Below are 24,702 nucleotides of genomic sequence, written 5' to 3'. Positions count from 1 at the left end.
TGACCCACACACACATACATGTCTCAGCTGTCATGCAGGTGAGAATAATATAGAGATGACGGTATAGGCTACTGTGTAATACTTCGGCAATCGTCGACGACTAAACAGTATCCAGCTACTGTGTCTGATGTACGAAAATTTTTTCCTTTCCTAAATCTGATTCTACAGACCTTTAGTTCGATTATTCCCGAGTCGGCCGTGCATGACGACCACTAAATATAAGCGCGACAATATTACTTTTGTATTATAGTCCCCAGAGCAATATGGCCATGCCAAGGTTGGGGTGTCTTGAGATTATGACCTTACAATGTCAAAATATCATCATATATACATTATATGGAAAAAGTAATAATAATATTGTGATATATATTATTAACATAATACAATATTGTTGAATATCTATAATATGGGAAGTTAAATGCTCGGAGGTCAACATGAAAATGAGGAAAAGAAGAAGGAAAGAAAACAAAAGGAGTAAGGATTAAAAGGAAAAGGAAAGAGGAATGGAAGAATCTAGCTAAAAGGAATATAATTTGTACTGTAGCTGTATTTCCAAGCAAGCTGTGTTTATATATATATATATATAGATAAAAGATATAAAAGGAACATAACTTGTACTGTATCTGTATTTCCAAGCAAGCTGTGTTTATATATATATATATATAGATAAAAGATATAAAAGGAACATAATTTGTACTGTGTCTGTATTTCCAAGCAAGCTGTGTTTATATATATATAGATAAAAGATATAAAAGGAACATAATTTGTACTGTGTCTGTATTTCCAAGCAAGCCGTGTTTATATATATATAGATAAAAGATATAAAAGGAACATAATTTGTACTGTATCTGTATTTCCAAGCAAGCTGTGTTTATATATATATAGATAAAAGATATAAAAGGAACATAATTTGTACTGTGTCTGTATTTCCAAGCAAGCTGTGTTTATATATATATAGATAAAAGATATAAAAGGAACATAATTTGTACTGTATCTGTATTTCCAAGCAAGCTGTGTTTATATATATAGAGATAAAAGATATAAAAGGAATATAATTTGTACTGTATTTCCAAGCAAGCCGTGTTTATATATATATAGATAAAAGATATAAAAGGAACATAATTTGTACTGTATCTGTATTTCCAAGCAAGCTGTGTTTATATATATATAGATAAAAGATATAAAAGGAACATAATTTGTACTGTATCTGTATTTCCAAGCAAGCTGTGTATATATATATATAGATAAAAGATATAAAAGGAACATAATTTGTACTGTATCTGTATTTCCAAGCAAGCTGTGTTTATATATATATAGATAAAAGATATAAAAGGAATCTAATTTGTACTGTATCTGTATTTCCAAGCAAGCTGTGTTTATATATATATAGATAAAAGATATAAAAGGAATATAATTTGTACTGTATCTGTATTTCCAAGCAAGCTGTGTATATATATATATAGATAAAAGATATAAAAGGAATATAACTTGTACTGTATCTGTATTTCCAAGCAAGCTGTGTTTATATATATATAGATAAAAGATATAAAAGGAACATAATTTGTACTGTATCTGTATTTCCAAGCAAGCTGTGTTTATATATATATAGATAAAAGATATAAAAGGAACATAATTTGTACTGTAGCTGTATTTCCAAGCAAGCTGTGTTTATATATATATATATATAGATAAAAGATATAAAAGGAACATAATTTGTACTGTGTCTGTATTTCCAAGCAAGCCGTGTTTATATATATATAGATAAAAGATATAAAAGGAACATAATTTGTACTGTAGCTGTATTTCCAAGCAAGCTGTGTTTATATATATATATATATAGATAAAAGATATAAAAGGAACATAATTTGTACTGTGTCTGTATTTCCAAGCAAGCTGTGTTTATATATATATAGATAAAAGATATAAAAGGAACATAACTTGTACTGTGTCTGTATTTCCAAGCAAGCTGTGTATATATATATATAGATAAAAGATATAAAAGGAATATAATTTGTACTGTAGCTGTATTTCCAAGCAAGCTGTGTTTATATATATATAGATAAAAGATATAAAAGGAACATAATTTGTACTGTGTCTGTATTTCCAAGCAAGCCGTGTTTATATATATATAGATAAAAGATATAAAAGGAACATAATTTGTACTGTATCTGTATTTCCAAGCAAGCTGTGTTTATATATATATAGATAAAAGATATAAAAGGAACATAATTTGTACTGTGTCTGTATTTCCAAGCAAGCTGTGTTTATATATATATAGATAAAAGATATAAAAGGAACATAATTTGTACTGTATCTGTATTTCCAAGCAAGCTGTGTTTATATATATATAGATAAAAGATATAAAAGGAATATAATTTGTACTGTATTTCCAAGCAAGCCGTGTTTATATATATATAGATAAAAGATATAAAAGGAACATAATTTGTACTGTATCTGTATTTCCAAGCAAGCTGTGTTTATATATATATAGATAAAAGATATAAAAGGAACATAATTTGTACTGTATCTGTATTTCCAAGCAAGCTGTGTATATATATATATAGATAAAAGATATAAAAGGAACATAATTTGTACTGTATCTGTATTTCCAAGCAAGCTGTGTTTATATATATATAGATAAAAGATATAAAAGGAATCTAATTTGTACTGTATCTGTATTTCCAAGCAAGCTGTGTTTATATATATATAGATAAAAGATATAAAAGGAATATAATTTGTACTGTATCTGTATTTCCAAGCAAGCTGTGTATATATATATATAGATAAAAGATATAAAAGGAATATAACTTGTACTGTATCTGTATTTCCAAGCAAGCTGTGTTTATATATATATAGATAAAAGATATAAAAGGAACATAATTTGTACTGTGTCTGTATTTCCAAGCAAGCCGTGTTTATATATATATAGATAAAAGATATAAAAGGAACATAATTTGTACTGTATCTGTATTTCCAAGCAAGCTGTGTTTATATATATATAGATAAAAGATATAAAAGGAATATAATGTGTACTGTATCTGTATTTCCAAGCAAGCTGTGTTTATATATATATAGATAAAAGATATAAAAGGAACATAATTTGTACTGTGTCTGTATTTCCAAGCAAGCCGTGTTTATATATATATAGATAAAAGATATAAAAGGAACATAATTTGTACTGTGTCTGTATTTCCAAGCAAGCTGTGTTTATATATATATAGATAAAAGATATAAAAGGAATATAATTTGTACTGTATTTCCAAGCAAGCCGTGTTTATATATATATAGATAAAAGATATAAAAGGAATATAATTTGTACTGTATCTGTATTTCCAAGCAAGATGTGTTTATATATATATATATAGATAAAAGATATAAAAGGAATATAATTTGTACTGTATCTGTATTTCCAAGCAAGCTGTGTTTATATATATATAGATAAAAGATATAAAAGGAATATAATGTGTACTGTATCTGTATTTCCAAGCAAGCTGTGTTTATATATATATAGATAAAAGATATAAAAGGAATATAATTTGTACTGTATCTGTATTTCCAAGCAAGCTGTGTTTATATATATATAGATAAAAGATATAAAAGGAATATAATTTGTACTGTATTTCCAAGCAAAAGATATAAAAAGGAACATAATTTGTACTGTATCTGTATTTCCAAGTGTGTTATATATATATATAGATAAAAGATATAAAAGGAATATAATTTGTACTGTATCTGTATTTCCAAGCAAGCTGTGTTTATATATATATAGATAAAAGATATAAAAGGAATATAATTTGTACTGTATCTGTATTTCCAAGCAAGCTGTGTTTATATATATATAGATAAAAGATATAAAAGGAACATAATTTGTACTGTAGCTGTATTTCCAAGCAAGCTGTGTTTATATATATATAGATAAAAGATATAAAAGGAATATAATTTGTACTGTATCTGTATTTCCAAGCAAGCTGTGTTTATATATATATAGATAAAAGATATAAAAGGAATATAATTTGTACTGTATCTGTATTTCCAAGCAAGCTGTGTATATATATATATAGATAAAAGATATAAAAGGAATATAATGTGTACTGTAGCTGTATTTCCAAGCAAGCTGTGTTTATATATATATAGATAAAAGATATAAAAGGAATATAATTTGTACTGTATCTGTATTTCCAAGCAAGCTGTGTATATATATATATAGATAAAAGATATAAAAGGAATATAATGTGTACTGTATCTGTATTTCCAAGCAAGCTGTGTTTATATATATATAGATAAAAGATATAAAAGGAACATAATTTGTACTGTATCTGTATTTCCAAGCAAGCTGTGTTTATATATATATAGATAAAAGATATAAAAGGAATATAATTTGTACTGTATTTCCAAGCAAGCCGTGTGTATATATATATAGATAAAAGATATAAAAGGAACATAATTTGTACTGTATCTGTATTTCCAAGCAAGCTGTGTATATATATATATAGATAAAAGATATAAAAGGAATATAATTTGTACTGTAGCTGTATTTCCAAGCAAGCTGTGTTTATATATATATAGATAAAAGATATAAAAGGAATATAATTTGTACTGTAGCTGTATTTCCAAGCAAGCTGTGTTTATATATATATAGATAAAAGATATAAAAGGAATATAATTTGTACTGTAGCTGTATTTCCAAGCAAGCTGTGTTATATATATATATAGATAAAAGATATAAAAGGAATATAATTTGTACTGTAGCTGTATTTCCAAGCAAGCTGTGTTATATATATATAGATAAAAGATATAAAAGGAATATAATTTGTACTGTAGCTGTATTTCCAAGCAAGCTGTGTTTATATATATATAGATAAAAGATATAAAAGGAATATAATTTGTACTGTAGCTGTATTTCCAAGCAAGCTGTGTTTATATATATATAGATAAAAGATATAAAAGGAATATAATTTGTACTGTAGCTGTATTTCCAAGCAAGCTGTGTATATATATATATAGATAAAAGATATAAAAGGAATATAATTTGTACTGTAGCTGTATTTCCAAGCAAGCTGTGTTTATATATATATATAGATAAAAGATATAAAAGGAATATAATTTGTACTGTAGCTGTATTTCCAAGCAAGCTGTGTATATATATATATATATATATATATATATATATATATATATATATATATATAAAATTCACTCATTGATATTTATTATAAATACTTTAATTAAAAAGGTCAAGCCAGGGGTCCATTGTTATAATACAAACAATACAGAATTTAGTTTTTACATTTTAACAGCGTTAAAGACATATTACAAAAAATTGTAACTATTTATTTGTCTTTAACGCTGTTAAAATGTAAAAACTAAATTCTGTACTTTTATACTATAAATATAATATTTGACGTTAATTGTTAACCAATTTACAAAATAACTGTTTTAGTTATTAATCATACCAAATAAAACAATATCTTTGCTGAAATTAATTTCAATTCCTGTTTTAGATAGTATCCATGCTTTTACATTTTTCCATATATTATGAACCTTATCACATTTGAAAAATAGATGTTGCAAGGTTTCTGGATAATTATTTAAAAAGTTGCAAATATTAGAATTTATATAATGGATCATGTGTAAAAAAATATTAGTTGCCAGGATTCTATGTAAAATTCTATATTGAAACCAGGATAAAGTCGTATCTTTTACGTTATGAAAAGGTATAATATAATATATTTCCCATTCCTGTAGATCACATACAAACCCTTCATTGGCATACTTTATTTGTGATTTTGGTGTTACTGTTTGGGTGTTTAGTATATTGTACATATATTTGCAGCCACGTTTATCTTTGAACAAAATAAATATTTAGCATAAAAAGGGAAAATTGGATGTTTTAACATAATAAAGGTGTCGTCGGTTAGGTCGTGTGAGTTATATATAAAATATTTAACAACATTTATTAATGAAGCATATTGTAAAAAGTTTGTAGTTATTTGATATTTTTGTATGAATTCTTCATACACCATAAAATCTCTTAATTCATTTAATAGATCACTTATAAAAAATAATACCATTTTCAATGTATTTATGATAGAAAAAAGGTTTTTGGTCTATACATATTTTGCTGTTGTACAAGATGTTAATACCTAAAAGGTCATCTATACTTTGCGGATTTTGTTTTTGTTGTATTTGTAGCCAACTGTGTAGGGTATCTCTCCAGAATACATTTAATATTTCCTTTTGTTTTTTCACTATGTAATGGTCGCCGTAAATAATCAAGTCAATTGTGGATAAGCGCGTAATAGATTTGAACAGATTAAACCACTTTGGATTAGTATTAAACATTCGTCTAATCCAAGTACTTTTTAAAGCTATTATAAAATTATGTGTATTTATCATTTTAATACCTCCGTTTTTATAATTTTGGGTTATTAAACTACGCTTCAGTTTCTCAGAACCACCATTCCAAATAAATTAAAAAAATAATGTGTTTAGTTGTTTTAGCAATGTTTCTCCTGGGTTAGGTAATTCTATAAATAAATGGGTTAGTTTGGGCATTATTAAAGATTTTAAAACTGTTCTTCTTCCTAATACGGTTAGTCTTCTAGTAGACCATATTTTTATTAACTTTTGTATTTCCATGATTTTTGAATCGTAGTTTAGTTCAATAATTTTATCTAAATTCACTGAAAATCTAATTCCAAGTAAAGTAAATTGTTCTGCACCCCATCCTAGTTTCCATTGGTATGAAGAAAGACATCCTTTGAGACTCATATAGCCTTTGATTTGGTATAATTTATTTTTAGCCCTGATACTTGTTCATAATAATCTAAAATTGTCAATGCACTGTGTAGGGACTCTGGACTACCATCGAGAATAAAACTTGCATCGTCTGCATACTATGAAAAAAAATCATTTATTGACGAACATAGCATATTGAGGGAATCCCAAACAGCACTCCGAAAAGGCTATTCTACTACCGACCATCTATTTAGTATTCACTCTTTAATAGAAATTTTAAAAAATAGGAAAAAGAAACTATACTGTGCTTTTATCGATTTTCAAAAGGCCTTTGATATGATCCCCAGAATCTGCCTGTGGCAAAAATTATTAGACAATAATATAAATGGAAAATTAAAAAAAATTATCCACCAACTGTATCAAGGTATTAAAGCTTGCATTTGTACTAAAAATATATACTCGGAACTATTCTCATGTAACATCGGCGTGCGTCAAGGTGAAAATTTATTACCTGTCCTATTTTCTTTATACTTAAATGACCTGGAAACGTATCTTCTTAGCCAAAACTGCATTGGAGTATCTCCTGTTATCGATGATCTCGATATATTTCTTGAAGCTGGTAGTTGCTTGCTTTCCCTGCTATATGCGAACGACACAGCCCTCCTAGCAACGAACCCACGTGATTTACAACATACCCTTAACATGTTTCACAATTATTGTAATAATTGGAAGCTTAAAATCAATGTCAACAAAACAAAAATATTAATTTTTGATGGCACAACCAATGATTACAAGAAAACATTTACCATCGGAAATAAGGTTCTCGAAAACGTTAAAGAATATAAATACTTAGGTTTAACTTTTAATAAGAAAAACAAGTTCAACACAACAAGAATTTTTTTTATCCCAACAAGCTACAAAAGCAAGTATTTTGCTTTATCTAAATCTAAAGATAACAATCTATCAATAGAAAGTAAGTTAAAATTGTTTGACACAATGGTATTACCTATTCTTCTGTATGGATGTGAATTATGGGGTTATGAAAACATTGACATCATTGAAAACATACACATAAATTTCATGAGACGCCTGCTCCCTGTTAAAAAAGGTACACCGATATTTATGTTATACGGAGAACTAGAACGTAGACCGATTAAACTAATTATTCAACAAAGAATTATAAATTTCTGGGCCACAATTTTATCAGGAAAACAAACAAAACTATCCTTTTTATTGCATGCATTTATGTTACAAGACTCGTCCGTAAATGGACACAAATACACTTGGATTCAACATATCAAACAATTATTTAACAACCTAGGTATGACTGATATATGGTTGTCTCGAAGATTTTCAACAAAAAACCCACAACTTCTTGAATATATCAAATTGAGGCAGCATGACCAGTACTTTCAAACGTGGAACAATAACATTGTATCATCGTCTAGAGGAAAAAATTATACGATTTTAAAAAATCAGCTAATTTTAAAAAAATACCTCACCATAATGCCTGAAAAGCTATGGATCATTATTCTTAAATTCAGAACATCAAATCAGTATCTCCCGATTGAAATAGGACGGTGGAATAATACACCAGTAGAAAATAGGTTATGCACATTTTGTGATTCTAACGATATTGGTGATGAATATCATTATCTATTCACTTGTGCCTTCTTTACTAAGTCTCGAAAAACACTCCTAAAACAATATTATTATGTGAACCCCAGTACCCTAAAATTTAAAGAGTTAATGACTAGTAATAAAACAGGTGTCCTAAGAAAAGTCAGCAAATTAATTAAAGAAATTAATGATAAATTTAAAAGACCATAGCTATCAACATATACCACATCACTCGAGTTCAGGTCCGTACGCAGAAATGTATGGGGGGGGGGCGGGGGGGGGGGGGGGGGGGGGGGGGGGGCGGCGGTGCGTAATCGACAGCCCAAATCGTAATCGACGGCCGGAGTTGCTAGGGGGCTCCGGGGGCATTCTGAATTAGAAATATTATTAGTAATAAATCTTGCAATTCAGGACATCTAGTTTTTCAACATTTTACGGGGGAGCATACCCCCGAACCCTACAAAATTTGCTTTGCTCCCTCGATCTCAGTTAGCCCCCCCCCCCCCCCCCCCCCCCCCCCCCCCCCCCCCCCCCCCCCCCCCCCCCCCCCCCCCCCCCCCCCCCCCCCCCCCCCCCCCAATGTCTACTTGCTTCTGCTGTGCATGAATATAGTGGCCTTATACTTTCCGGTACCTATACAAGGTTATATCCGTTGTCCTGAACAGTATTTTGAAAAAACCCACGATTGAATAACTGAAAGGACAGTAAAGGAAAGGAAACGAAATAGAAGTAATCAATAGTTTAACAGTATTCATTATTAACAATATCTAAACAGACGAATATCTTTATTTTCGTCCTCGTAATAGATGTGCGTGCGTGTGTGTGTGTGTGTGTATGGAGGGCTCAATGTTATTTTCCATTTATTAATGTTGATGCTAGTATTAAATTATTAATTACTATGTGTAATAGCTGGTGTGCTTTGAATTTCATTTTTTATATTTTTGTTTTAAATAAGCACAAATATGGTGCAAAATATAACATTTTAAAAATTCGATCGTGATTCGCTTTAATTTTAAGTCGGACATTGTCAGTGTAGGACATACTTATTTTTACAGATCGTGTTTACATTTAAAGTAAAAATATCCTCATTATTAATGAAATGTGTAAGTTATTTAGTTGATACCGAGTCGAACATTGATATTATAATCAAACGTTAAATTTGAACTGTCCGAATTAAGATCAGTATTACACAGGCCCTTCCTAACTCAAGGACGAAAATATACGGGTTTTATTTTTGTCCTACACTTTATGAATACTAGTAACAATATGGCTTAATTATTGTACCCCCTCCCGACTGTGGAAACCATTAGAGGTTGTCCACCACCCCATTCTAGATATCTATATGTCTTAGGTGGTGGGTTTTGTGTGTGTGTGTGTGTGTGTGTGTGTGTGTGTGTGTGTGTGTTTAAAAAAAAGAAGAAAAAAAGAAGAAGTCAACTAAAGGAGCTATATGCCTACAAATATTGTTTAAATAAATAGCGTGTTCATCCTGCTGGTGTTAAAAAGAAACAGGAAAAAAATTCAAGCACCACTATAAATACTATACATTTTACCACAAAGAATCCCAATTAAAAGAAAACAATTGTGAAAAGGGGAGTGCCTACTAGACCTAACACCCCGACCTTGTGTAAGCTGATTTTTGTTTGTTACTACACCCCAGTTGTGTAACGTTAGGTACGGTATGTAAATATCTCATTTATAAAATAAAAATCAAATAAATAATATATTGGCAAAATTGATTCAATAAACTGCATGTACATGGAATGGTTACATGTAATTTTACGTATATGTTTAACGAAAAGCTGGTACACATTTTACATTCCAAAACATTCATTACCTTGATTCAGTGAAATAAACTATAATGGCCTTCACGTAGCCTCGTATCCTAATCTTTTGTTATGCAAATAGCCGTAGTTATCTATAACGAACGAACCTGTATTCGAAACATACAGAGATTTTTGTAAAATGGAAATAAGTCAACTTCGTGCATTTTAGATGATGAATTGTAGATAAAATCTGTCGGGGTTTGGGTTTGTTTGCATGCAAATGTACAGAAAACAAGGATTGAATACGAATTAAACGTAACATTTGCAAAAAAACCCATAGCGTCTAAACAATTGAACAGGACTATAGTCCCGAATTCATTGTACACGACAGTCTTATAAAATGTTGTAGAATACTTTCCTGATACTGATATCATACAACGCAACAATGAAGACACAACTATAAATCAGTTTGGTAGAAAAATCTTATCTCTCTGTAAAACAAGCGGGTTATGAATTATAAATGGTAGACATTCTGGAGACAGAAATGGAAATATCACGTTTTATAATACAAATATCACTTGCCTTATAGACTATGTACTTGTAAGCTATTCATGTTTCGGCTTAATTCAAGAGTTTGAGTCGGGTAACTTTAATTGTTTTTCAGACATACTATCAATGTAGAATGGAATAAAGAAAACAATCAGGATATAATCGTTGAAATTGCTGAACAGATGGACATCTGGATAAATATATATGTACGTTAAAAGAAACCAGCCAGGAAAATATAAATATACGTGTTGACAAATTTACAAATGAACTAACATTATTTTGCTTTTTTGCTCCGTTAAAATTTACAAAACTAGTACGAACGATAAAGGATCATCCAAGATTAAAGGTGGAGATAAACCTTAGTTTAATGTTATGTTGAAACAAAGGTACCAAGAATACAGAAAAACTGTTCGAATTTTTAACGCTAACAAAACAAATGATAATCGTACCGAACTAATCCCATTGAAAACAAAATACATAAAGAAAATTATAATTTAAATTGAAAAGACAATATAAGAACCAACAGGGTAACATGTTGAATTATTTACATAAATATAACCCAAAGCATTTCTACAAACACTCGAAGAAACGAAAACAATATCAGATCGGAGTTAAGTAACGAAGACTTTTAAAAATAATTTTTGTAATCTTGCTTCTAATGAACCTAACACCAGCCATTAAGTAAATGATTTTCTATCGAATTATATCAATATATATGCTACTGACTCTTCATTTAACGCATCAAAAAAGGAACATTCTGATGCAATACACGGATTAAACAAGAATAAAATTTGATAATGAATCAAGCAATATTTGCAGTCCTTCTGGTGTTTCAGATAAAAGTACCATATCATCAGCATAATCATCATAAAAATATATTTAACATTTGTATTTCAACATAAGGACAATTATCCAATAGTAATTGCATCTCATAGTCATTGACATACATAGAAAATAATATGGGTGACAACACTTCTCCCTGAAATAAACCGTTACTACATATAAAAACAAAAGTGAGAGAACGCTATTATATTTGACATAATATTTTACATCGTTGTATAAAGACCGTATCATAGAAATCATTTTCTTCTCGACGCCCTGTTGGATTAAATTATATCACAAATTTAGCCTGTTAACAAAATCAAAAGCTTTTTAAATATACAAAACAACAATAAAAACGTTTTCTATTCTTAAGTGTTATATCTATTAAGTACTGTTGAATGAAAATAGCATTAATAGTTGACATCTGTTTTCTGAACCCAAACTGTGCATCAGTAATCACGTTATTTCTTTGGTCAAAATCTATCAATCTACGTATTATTTAAGATAGACGTGAACAGTTTTCCAAAACAGCTAAATAGAGTAATACCTGTATAATTAAAGACAGGAACTATACAACCAACTGACCAAGCGTACGGGAATGACCCGAGTAGACATGGCATTAAACAAGAGTAGACATGACATTAAAACATCCTTACAATTAATAAAATATTATTTTAAAATATTATCATAAATTTGTGATATAATTTAATCCAACAGGGCGTCGAGAAGAAAATGATTTCTATGATACGGTCTTTATACAACGATGTAAAATGTTATGTCAAATATAATAGCGTTCTCTCACTTTTGTTTTTATATGTAGTAACGGTTTATTTCAGGGAGAAGTGTTGTCACCCATATTATTTTCTATGTATGTCAATGACTGTGAGATGCAATTACTATCGGATAATTGTCCTTATGTTGAAATACAAATGTTAAATATATTTTTATGCTGATTATGCTGATGATATGGTACTTTTATCTGAAACACCAGAAGGACTGCAAATATTGCTTGATTCATTATCAAAGTATACTTATAAATGCGATTTAACAGAAAATACAAATAAGACTAAGGTTGTTATTTTTAGAAATGGTGGCAAAGTTCGAAATAATAAAAAATGGTTTTATAATGGTTACCAATTAGAGATTGTAAATGAATTTAATTATCTTGGCATATTTTTTTTTTTTTTATAACGGTTAATTTAACCGTACACAGGAAAGAGCAGCACAGCAAGGTCGTAAAGCATTATTCTCATTACTCAGTGTGTGTAATAAGAATTATTTTAATTGAGACAATGCTATCTGTATTTGACACCAGTGACCTATGTAAATAGTGGTTTTAGTTACGGAACGGAAATGTAGGGTTTTCACCCCGGTCAAGACGTTGTAAATATCCATTTACAATTTTGTAAAAAAAATATTAGGGCTATGGAAAGGCACATTTAACGATTTTGTTTATAATGAATTAGGACGATTTCCATTGTGTATTATAAGAAAACTAAGACTCTTTAAAGCAAATTTATATCAATACAGTAAAACCTGTCCTAGCGGCCACCTGTAATCAGCGGTCACCTGCCTTAAGCGGCCACTTTTTCCCTCCCAAATGATGTATAATGTAAATGCACCTGTAATAAGCGGTCACGTGTCTAACGCGGCCAGCGGCCACCTAAATCGGATCCCAAATCGCTAAAATACATGTATTAAGCGGCCACAGTAAAGTTTTACTATTATATAAAAAGGGATAACAAGAGCGATAAGGTGCAGCAAATAACCGATCTTCATACCTCAGGAATACTAGTAGGCCTACTCGTTCAGTCCCGACATCTCTTATGTGTATCAATAAAGAAAGTCTGACTCAGGAATGCATCTAATTGCCTCTGGCCAGGCTACGCTTGACATTTGTAGGTTCACTTACTATGACAATACACCGCATGAAGTAGGAATTAAATAATTAAATGGAAAAAAAAAAAAAACTTGTTGAGAACAGTTAATTTAATACATTCCATTTGCATTATTTCTGAAGGAGACGACATGTCAAAAGTTGATTTATAGTCAGCTGTAAAGCACACATCCGTTGATTAGCAATACGGACGGTAAAACAAGAAACAACAACAAATATTTTAAAGACTATATATGTGGTAATCTGTACTCAGCGGCCACCTGTCTTAAGCGGCCACTTTTATCTACTCCCTTGTGTGACCGCTTAAGACAGGTTTGACTGTATTTGGTAAATGAATTTAACTTACAGACTTATCTTTAAAAAAACAACAACATTAGACGTTTGTCACTTAAAAAAAATAGCTAAAATTAGAATGTGTGCGCATAGGTTAAATATAGAATTGGGTAGATACAAAAACATTGAAAGATCTGAAAGAATATGCACACTTTATGATAAAAATGATATAGAAGACGAGTATCTCTTTAATCTCCAATGTCCTAGATTCAATAATATAAGAACCTAATTTATGAAACATTATTACCAAAGACATCCAAGCGTTTTTAAACTTATTCAACTTCTAAGCACTGGTAATATTAAAGAACTTAATAACCTCGGAACATATTTAGTACGAGCAAATAATGTAAGAAATAAATTATTGGAATACATTATTTAATGCTGTACAATACAGAATCTGTACCGGGTAGCCCCAAAGTATATTTTAGCTCTGGTATATACTCAATACTGACATATAACCAACTAATATATTAGTCAGTAAAACTATGATATGATGAATTATTTATTTATTTGTGTGTGTGTGCGCGCGCGCGCGTGTGTATGCATCCATGTATGTATGTATGTGCATGTGTGTATGTATGTATGTATATATATGTATGTGTATATATGTATGTATGTATATATATGTATGTATATATATATGTATGTATGTATGTGTGCGTGTATGTATATGTATGTATATAAAAGTATATATTATGTATTTAATAGGATAAATTACTCTCCACCATTATCCTGTACAGTATTTATTTTATGTTATGTTTATGTTTGTATAATGCTGATAAGTTGTAAAAACGTAAAACAATAAAGAATTTGAATTTTAAAAAGTTCAATTGACGAAGCGCTAGCCTTAGGCGGATCTATTCTCTAATTACTTTTTCCTGTCCCAACCAGCGCAGCGGATTTGGTATATACCAAAGGCCTGGTAGTCTGTAATCTGATATATGCTGTCCTGTCTGTGGGAAAGTGCACATAAAAGATTCATTCATACACACATAATAATAAGCACCGGAAGCGGGGTTGGGATAGGTCCCCATAACTTTAAAGCTGGAGAAGCTAAGCCCCACTCCGTTGAAAGGCGATCAAAATTAACATTTGAATGAATATGTGTGTGTGTCTATATGTATATGTATATGTATATGTATATATATATATATATATATATATATATATATATATATATATATATATATATATATATATATATATATATATACTCCGACAGTTCACAAGAATGTAACTAATAATTGATATCCATGTTTGCAGATTTTGTTTTAATATGACAGGAGTTGATTATAAACATTCTAAATTGTTTTAATATATATGACCTCACATTTAATAACTGGCACCTCTGAAAGTTGTCGGCATCAGGCTCGGCGGAAGCAAGTCGACATGGGGGGGGGGGGCGACTGAGATCAAGGGTGCAAAGCTCTCCCATAAATTTTGAAAACTAGTTGTCATGAAATGCAATTTCCTGCATTCTACATCATTTCTGCCTTAAGATTTATTACCAGTAATATTTTTATTCAAAATTATTGGAGGGGCTAGAGCCCCACTTCCTGCTCCGCCGTGCTTGGGCATCTTCCGACGTAAATGTATATAAAACAGTTAAGAATATTTATTTAAATCAACTCAGCCTCAGGTCGTAATTACATTCTGGACTAAAAAAAACCCAAAACAATTTAGATCACCTTTCAACTGGACGGTCACGTACTCTGGCCCTCCGGCTTCAGTGTTGGTGGGCAGTGTCCCCTTCCCAACCCCCCACCATACACCCCCACCCCACCCATCTAGGCATCTACCTCCCTTCCACGCGTCCAACGGAATTACGGTTTTGTTAATAGACCATTCACCAGTAGATATCTTGTTGATCTCGTTAAATGTACATGTACGCGTAACTGCGAGATGTGGACAGTCCAGTATTTATTATTTTCCATTTCATCGTGTAGTTTTATTAGTATATGTAGTTTTTGAAACACAATGTCAGGCCGAGGAAAAAAGGCGCACGGTGTTCAGTATGTCCAGAACGAGGAACCAGCTTTTATTCGACAATTTAAGGAAAAAATTGGATATAAAGAAGGACCCGATGTTGATACGAAGGTATTGCTACAAAGTATTGTCCAGTTATTAAAATCCTAAGCTATAGCCAATAGGCCCAAAACATAAATAAAAAATAAAATGAATGAATGAATGAATGTTTAACGACACCCCAGCACAAAAATATACATCGGCTATTGGGTGTCACAAATAAAAAATATAAAATAACATGATCTCACCTATTTATTTGAAGTTTTACACACACACACACACACACACACACACACACACACACACACAGTACCACACTACAGGCCCGTCCGCAGTAATTTATATGGTGGGGTGCATGTCCCCCAGAAATTTATTTAAATCTAGAATACAGGAGATGCATTTCCTGCATTCTGAGAAGTAAATTTGTCACATCGTCGGACTATTTTTTTTTTTTTTATACACCCATGGATGGACCTCGGCAAACTATGGGGGGTGCGTACGCACCCCTCGCACCCCCCCTGCGTACGGGCCTGCACTAGCACACATACCACACACACACACGATATATAGGCACACACAAACACATAATGTACACAGACACACAGGAACAGACACACAGTGCAGGGTACACATTAAGTCAATACTTGAGTGCAGTGTGAGTTGCTTCCCTCTATTTATCAAATTTAAAATGGTGAGCACATTTTTTTATGTTGTCGTTGGAAGATATATTTTGTTAACAGAGCTGTCAACCTGTGGCAATTCTTAGGCATGAGAAAATTAGAAGTCAGAGTCCAGAGACTGCAAGCTCTTGGTCAGGTCCAGGGCGAAGTATTTTGTTCTTTGTTTAAGTCCAAAATGGAAATCTCTGAATTTTTTTTTATAATTTTGTTTAAAATGAGCAAGTGCAAGTTTTACTAATTAATACGGTTAATGTTAAACCATACAATTACAAATCGGTCATCGGTAGCACCCGTGAGTGAGTGTTGGTATTGAACCGAGGGTACGTTCCATATGCTGTATTATTATTAATAGATAACAATTTCAAAGACCTGCATAATCAGCATATAATTCCATTCAGCTCTAAAATATAAACCACGATTATAAAATATTTTTAGAAAAAGTGAGATTATAGCAACGTTGTGCGAGAGCGTGATTTTTGTTACAAATGCGTGAGACTCACGCCAAATGTGTGAGAGTTGACAGGTATGTGTTAATAGTGATGCAGGTACTCAATCAGGATTTAGTGAGTACGGTAAGTTTTACATTTTGGGTTTGTATGTCCATTTGTTGCACTATTTCGGTTGAGAAACGGTTGAAACATGGTGCCACAAGTTTTGAATACCAGCTATATATAGGGTAAGTAACAGTATTCGGACATAGAAAGAGCCACACTTTACCACACTTTCTACGTCCCTTTGGACTAACAGACACACACGCACACACACACACACACAGTGACATACATTGAACCTTGTCGTGTGTGACTTTTGCAGCAAATAAACTTGAAAGTTTCCATCATATTGACTGTTCTCGAAAAAAGTCATTCGGTTTCATGTGTTGAGTAAAAAACCCAAACAAAGACTAGCAAACATAAGCCACAAACGGTTGGCTGAAATTTAGCTAATGGGATCAGGTTATAATGGAACCACTACAAAAAACGAACCATTTTCGTTGGCGAAAACGGAACCAATTTTGCAAAAATGTACCTCAAAGTATTGGCTTAGTATGGTTAAAATGGTAGCCTACCTTTTAAACATATTCTTATTATTGCATATAATAAACAGGAACCATTCATAACTACCCATCCTTCCCTCTCATGTGCAGGTCTACACCGGAATACAATTATTCAACGTTTTAAACAAACTTCATTTTTATTTTTTATTTTACCCTAACCGGGACTGGTTACACTGTTACACTGGTACATTTTGATAGAGTATGTCATAAACCCCCTCCCTCCCATACGCTCTTTGCGTGTGATATTCAACCCCTCCCATTCATGGCGCGTACATATTTTATTTAGATGTCTGATAACCTAAAAACATCATAAAAGTAATAACAAAAAGGTTTACAGTGTCAATACATTGTATTTGTGTCATTAGTTTTATTTTATTTGTTCTTTTTATGAACTTAAAAAAAAAAAACCCTTGCCCATCAAGATAAAATACATTTCACATATAAACAAATGATAGAAAATTTGTAAGCACATGAATGTATAAATTAAATATATTAATACAATATTTTTCACAAATATACAAAGTTGATCTTACATAACTTACAGCAAGTGCTACTCGTACTTAATTATGTGCAGGATGTAACATCTTTTAAGTGCCAGTTCTCCTATGAACGATGCACCTGATGGGAGCAATCATAATTTTGCCAAATGCACTTTCAACTCTGCCTTGTGCAGAATTACGATTTCGGTTTATCGTTCAAAATGTATGTATAAATTATAACTGAGACAATTTCTCCAAACTAATTCGAAGGAACGTCTACAGAAAAACTTTCCAACACTTCATAAATATTCATCACCCGTAGTAGTATTTGGAATTTGGAATTGGTGACTTGGTCCTATCTATTAATGCTAGGTTTAACTGAATTCCATGGCAATGCTTTGACACACATACACACATACACACACACACACACACACACACACACACACACAGTGACAGTCCCATATTTTTTAAATTTTAGAAAGTGTTTCTGTTTGTACATAATTGAATTGCTTAGATGGACTTCTTTTCACTTTCTATTTTTGTTCAAGAGAATGTGTTATTTCAACAAAGGGCATAGTTTTTCTCCAAGTCTTTGTTGAAGACTTAAAACCCCAAAGTATGAGACTGATATGGACTGTATGGTGCCAAAAAAAAGGATAAAAAAAGGATTTATTTTGAGTACCGGTATGTAATTTTACCCTAGAATTATTTTTGGGTACATAATTTTACCCTTTTACCCTGCTGGCAGAAACACTGTGAGAAGAAGACTGCTTTCTTGGGTTTTCTTTCCCACAGTTTCAGAGTCTCTGTAACCTTGTAGAGTGCCAGGAGTTCAGCTTTATAGTTGGGGCACAGACTTCCACCTGGTTTTGACAGAGAAACGGGAGGCAATCCTGGTCTCTTGATGTAGACGCCACATCCTCCATTTCGTGTGGCATTTTCTGCAGATCCATCAGTGAAGATGTGGGTCCAGGTTGTTGCAGGGTAGCGTTTGTCTATCTCCTCCATGGTCAGAGCCTTCAGCACAATGTCACTCTGGTCTTTCTTCACAGTGATGCCAGGGATGGTGGTCCTGACCTCTCCTAGCAGAGCTTTTTGGGGCCAGGTGCTTGGGTTCAATCTACTGGAGATGCACGGCAAGGCTCGCTGGGTTGGTGGTGGACTCTAAAGGTTTGCTAACAGGGAGACCGTATGACACTTAAATGTTTTCAACCACAATTGCACACTGATTTTAATCTAATTCAAGCTTAACATTCGAGTAGTTTTAAGGTGAAATCTTTTGAGGTCAGCATGTTTGTACTTAATGTGTCCATGTGTATAATGAATACATGTTTATTTTGGACAGTGTTACAATTTATTGCCTCGGCTTTGTAAAGTCGTGGGCCCAATTTCACTAAACATCATAAGCCTAGTTTTGCACGTAAACATAAATCTACGACTAAACCACAGTTTTTATTAATATTATAGCACAACAAATATAGTTAAAGGTACACATATTTCATTTTATTTTGTCCTTAAAATGCTCCATCTTCTGTAATAATGTAATTTTCTGTGTAAAATAGATGCCAAACACTTGGAAATGTATGCCCAGTATAACTGCTAGTCGCAGACGTAAACTTACAAAGTTTTGTGGAAAAGGCCCCTGATGTACTACATCTGCATGCACTGATAGAGAAACAGGTACATGTAAGACCACGCCTTGAAATAAGCGGCCGGTCACGGCCATTGTCTGGTACAAATTTGTAACTTGTCAGTAACAATGTCGATCGCCCCGGTCATCATGTCCGAAGCTCGAGTTGTAGTAAAAGCCGGCTGTTTTGGAGTCGAATACACTTAATGCACCGATTAAAAAAATATTGATTACAAATGAAAAAACACAAATGTGTACCAGTGGGATTCGAACCAATTCGCAGGGCACTTGACAGTCCAAGACGAAGTTTATCTACAGTCCGCGTACCTGTTTAGTAGGATTTTTCATAGTCTCTATTTTGCGGGAACTTACATTGTAAAAAGTGATGTCACGCATATTAGTAATTGACCTTTCGTACTTAGCGTATACATCCTGTGGCGTTTTCGTTTAAAGTTTGCAATTCAAATTGCCTTGTGGTTAACAATTAAAGGATGTTGAACAAAATAACTTCAGTCTTTGCTGTAAAAGAACAGACAGGTACCGATAATGACAAATCAACTGTTCCTGTTCCTGGTATCCGCGGCGGGCAGCCGCCGATAAAATTGTGCCCCAAAAATTCCCAAACGAATATCCCGCAGAGTAGTATCTTAAAATCTAGCACTGAATAAAAATGGCAAAAGGAGGCTTTAGTTAAAACAAATGCCTCTTTGTGGAAATACCAAAGGCGAGGTTACACTTATGACGTGCTCGCTCTGCAAACATTTTCAAAAAGAAATGCAGTATAATCACAATTTTTCAGACGCGTGGATCAAAGGGTCCACAAATCTGTGTGTATCAAATGCTAAAGATCACTCGGCAACCAAAAATATAGAATATTACCACAAACAAGACACTGATGACACACGTGCGGTTAGGATATGACAATTGAAATCCATTTCTAAAATTATAGCTCGCGGCCGGTTAGGATACAGCTTTACCAGAGGACATATATTAATGCATCATAGACTAGTAAGTACATAACAATAATAAATGTCACCATTTGGTGACTGTTGCCTTAATTACTGCATTGGTTATTTAGTAATTAAATATATCAATTATTAAACAACATAAAACATAATTTATTTCATTTTTATTTACAATGTTTTGTGACAGGTACAATTTCTTTTATGTCAGGCACAAATTGATTGGTGCAGGACATTGTGTCAAGCACACCATTTTTTTTTATTTCAAGGCTTGTAAGACTAAGAAACATTTAAAGTATTTTCTTGCTGTATTTTGGAACCAAACCATCCATATAATACATTTCTTACAAATTTGTTTCAGCGGCAGCGACTAGAATCTGATGAGGAAGGTGAGGACCAAGACAGCCATGATGATGAGAAACCTGTAGTAGTTGTACTTAAAGAAGGTGATTTAACCGCTGAAGAAGTAGACAAACTGGAAGAACTGGAAGAAACTAAGAAAACTCAAGGTGTGTTTGTGTACACTGTAGGATTCCTCTTTTGTCTGGAGTCTGGTGTAGCTCAATAGTAGAACATTTGGCTGTCAAGGTATGATGGGTTGTCGGGTCAGTTGCTCCAGATAAAGTCAGGATTTTCCCATTCCAACCATGTTCCATGACTGGTATATCAAAGGCCTATGGGGGAAGTGCATATATATAAAAGGTGCCTTGCTGCTTTATCAGTTGAAGTAGTTTATGTGGCAGTTGCAGGTTTTCCGGTCTCTTCTCATACAAACAACCCACAGCACCTCATCACGCTTCCCAATTTTTAAGTACAAGGGCAGTGCACCACAACTGGTATATCAAAGGCTGTGGTATGTGCTATCCTGTTGGTGGTATGGTGCATATAAAAGATCCCTTGCTGCATTAGGAAAAATGTAGCGAGTTTCCTCTGATGACTACGTGTCTGAATTATCAAATGTTTGACATGCAATAGCCAATGATAGTTAATTAATGTGCTCTAGTGGTGTCGTTTTTAAGAACCAGAGGCAGGGCATAGCCTGATGGTAAAGCATTTGCCTGATGTGCGGTCCATCTAGGATCGATCCCTGTCAGTGGGCCCATTGGGCTAATTCTTGTTCCAACCAGTGTTCCACAACTAGGGTAACAAAGGCTATGGCATGTACTATCCTGTCTGTGGGATGCAGCATATAAACGATCCCTTGCTGCTATTCATTAAAAAAAAAGAAGAGTATCCCATTGTGGCTTTCCTCTCATTATGTCACAGATTTAGTGGGCCTTATTTCTCTAAATGACAATTACATTAATTTGGAATACCAAACCTCGCTATTGTATCACCCAAAACATTTTAATTAAACCACGATTGAGGGAATCCCATGACAACCTGTGAGCAGCTTTATTTTTAAAAATTGGAACTCTTTTATCATGAGTCTAAAATGTACGACAAAACCGAGTATTGATGAGGCTATATATATGACAGCTGTGTAAAGTACCTTCGAATTTTATATATATAACCATTATATACAGTGTTCGAGATTTCAAAATCTGGTATCCCACCTGAGAATTTAGTATTATATGGTATCCCTGTGGGATACTGGGTTCTTGAAGTCTGGTATCCAAAATTAAATTCTGGTATCCCCGGGATATCGGGATACCATTAATCTCGAACACTGATATATCGTTAATATACGAATTGTGATTGGTCACCACTTCGAGTGTAGTTGGTGACGCACTAGCAATTTGCTTCCAGTTGTTACAACTAAACGGCCTGCTATATGTAATACAGTTCGTGGCTAATATATAATTTAAAATAATAATAATAATAATACTTCTGAGAATGCCGCCATATTTAAGTCACTAACCGTACCGATCTGCGAAACTAGCTAAACTGTTAGTACTGTTACCGAATCATAGTTATTAATTATGCTTATCTGTAACAATAATGGCACATTGACGGTTTGAAAACAGATAACACGTTTCCTTCCGACTGCTTTCAGTTACAAGCCCCTGCTGTTAGTTTGTGTACTGTCCGTAGTTGGTGTGTATTTATTTTATTTGTCAGATAATCTCTCAGCAGCTGATAATTTTATTGATTTATATGTATTCATTCATTCATTCATTCATATATTATTATTATTATTATAATACTGCAGGGGCAATATTATGCTATTCATATACTGTAGCAGGGTAAAATGGGTATGGCGCCATACCCAAATTTTATTACAGATTTAAATATTTTAAGTTAACCTTTTGACAAAGTTAATGACTCTTTATTTTTACTGTATGATTTTCATAACCCAAACCCTACACCTAACTCATAACATAACCATAACATGACAGAGCGCCTTTAACCACAGTCTGACACCATATAACCATAATTAAAATATAAAATATAAAATATAATCTATGCATGTTAGACATTAAAAACAAATTGTACCCTGCAGAATATAAAATGGCAGTGTCAGGGTTGGGGTGCCCTGATCTCACTCTCACAATATTTTTAAAATTTCATATGATGTACACAGTTTTATATATATATACATATAAATGGCAAAATATATACACACGAATAAATATAATCCACACACTTTATGTATATTGTTGTTGTTAATGTTTTGTTTTGTTTTTGTTTTATTTGTCTTTATTGTTGATTTTTTTAAATTACTATTATCTGGGGCCAAGAAGGAAAAAAACTGAAAAAGGAAAAGATGTTATGTACAGAATTAGTATTGATAACAGAAAGTATTATAAAAAGGTGTGTGAAGGAGTATAAAGTGCGAAGAAGGTATTTTAGAAATAAATATATCTCAATATTTGATAGTTTTAATAAACTTTTAGGATGTTTGAAATAAATTATACCACTGCTCCCATTTTGTCTTGAAATCTTCATAAGATACATTTTTCAATTTCCAGCTTTTTTTTAATTATAGTTTTTAAGGCAGAGAAGTTTAATTGGGTAAAAACATTTTTACCACATTTTAATGAAGGGAGAGAACTCATGCAATATTAATATCTAAATATGGTTCATGCAATGTACTTAAGGTTTAAATTTATGCATATATTCAGGTTTTCATTAAAAGTAGGTGCACATTTTGTTAAATAATTATGAAATACAGTTGCCATTTTCATATTATTTAAGTCCACAAAATATTAATTGGAATTGACCTGGAGAAATTGTATTTTATAACAAATGAATTAAATTTGTTTTACAGCTGACTCTACAAAACCAAAAGATGGAAAGATTCTGTTCACAAAACCAACAAAAAGAGATGGGGATGCTGAGAAGACATCTGAACTGTCTGTAAGTTCGGCCAAAAAAGCAAAAAAGGAAGAAAAAAAGGATAAAAAATCTTTGGTGAAAGAAGTGAGGAACTCAAATCTTTTATCGTTTGATGACGAAGATGAAGATGATACATGATTAATTGACAGTGTTTTCTGGTTTCCCCATCATGTGAAAAGAGTGAAGCATTAGTCAGGGGTGGATACAGTAGGAGGGTGCTGGGTGGAATGCAGTGCCTTCTTCTAGACTTAAGGGCCATGGAAAGCCAATGTTCAACAGATAAACATAATGAATGTGAACTATTTTGGTCTAATTGGTGTTTCTTGGGCAGATGGTCACATATGTATGTGTGTGTGTACTTGTAAAACTGAGTACATGTTATACTGTAAAATACATGGAATGATGTATATGTAGGTGCCTTTTAAAAAAAGTTCCACCCACTCCCTTTTTTGCAAACATATTTTATTGTACAAAGAACAAAAGAATTGGGCACAAGTTTGACAACTTACGAGGCCCTCTTCTATATTCATACAATATACTTGGCGACCTATATTACATAGCTGTAAATATAAACTACATGTATACATTCAAGGATAACCAGTGGAAGGAAATGTATTATATACAAAAGAATGTGAAGGAAAGAAAGAAAGAAAGCAAAAAAAAATGATGGAAAAGATTACACAAATAGTACAATTAAACTTGCTATCACATTTACAAATAATCCTTGTGGTAATTTAAATAATACTTTATTAATCAAAACGATGAGTTTTTTTAATATATGTTTGAACATAAGTAAATATTTCTTTATTATTAGCATCGCTTAATGTGCTTCGACCATATAACATCTATTGGTTGAAAATGCTGT

The 24,702-nt window shown here is 32.3% G+C and overlaps 1 protein-coding gene across 1 annotated transcript; it reads left to right on the top strand.

Annotated features, from left to right (window-relative positions):
* Positions 1–15,638: 15,638 nt before the first annotated feature.
* On the top strand, positions 15,639–24,379 carry LOC121388912 (uncharacterized protein KIAA1143 homolog). Its single transcript, XM_041520450.1, has 3 exons — positions 15,639–15,822; positions 20,920–21,067; positions 23,770–24,379. The coding sequence occupies exons 1-3, from the start codon at positions 15,703–15,705 to the stop codon at positions 23,973–23,975; spliced, it is 474 nt and encodes a 157-aa protein (XP_041376384.1). The 5' UTR covers positions 15,639–15,702; the 3' UTR covers positions 23,976–24,379.
* The last annotated feature ends 323 nt before the right edge of the window (positions 24,380–24,702 follow it).

The sequence above is a fragment of the Gigantopelta aegis genome, chromosome 14 (assembly GCF_016097555.1).
Source record: "Gigantopelta aegis isolate Gae_Host chromosome 14, Gae_host_genome, whole genome shotgun sequence".
NCBI lineage: Eukaryota > Metazoa > Mollusca > Gastropoda > Neomphalida > Peltospiridae > Gigantopelta > Gigantopelta aegis.
Note: the sequence above shows the minus strand (reverse complement) of the source record. Positions and strands in the feature narration are given on the sequence as shown.

Coding starts and splice junctions, on each gene's coding strand:
- LOC121388912 (XM_041520450.1), top strand. CDS start 15,703: ATGTCAGGCCGAGGAAAAAAGGCGCACGGTGTTCAGTATGTCCAGAAC. Junction 15,823..20,919: donor GACCCGATGTTGATACGAAG/GTATTGCTACAA, acceptor AATTTGTTTCAG/CGGCAGCGACTAGAATCTGA. Junction 21,068..23,769: donor AGAAACTAAGAAAACTCAAG/GTGTGTTTGTGT, acceptor TTTGTTTTACAG/CTGACTCTACAAAACCAAAA.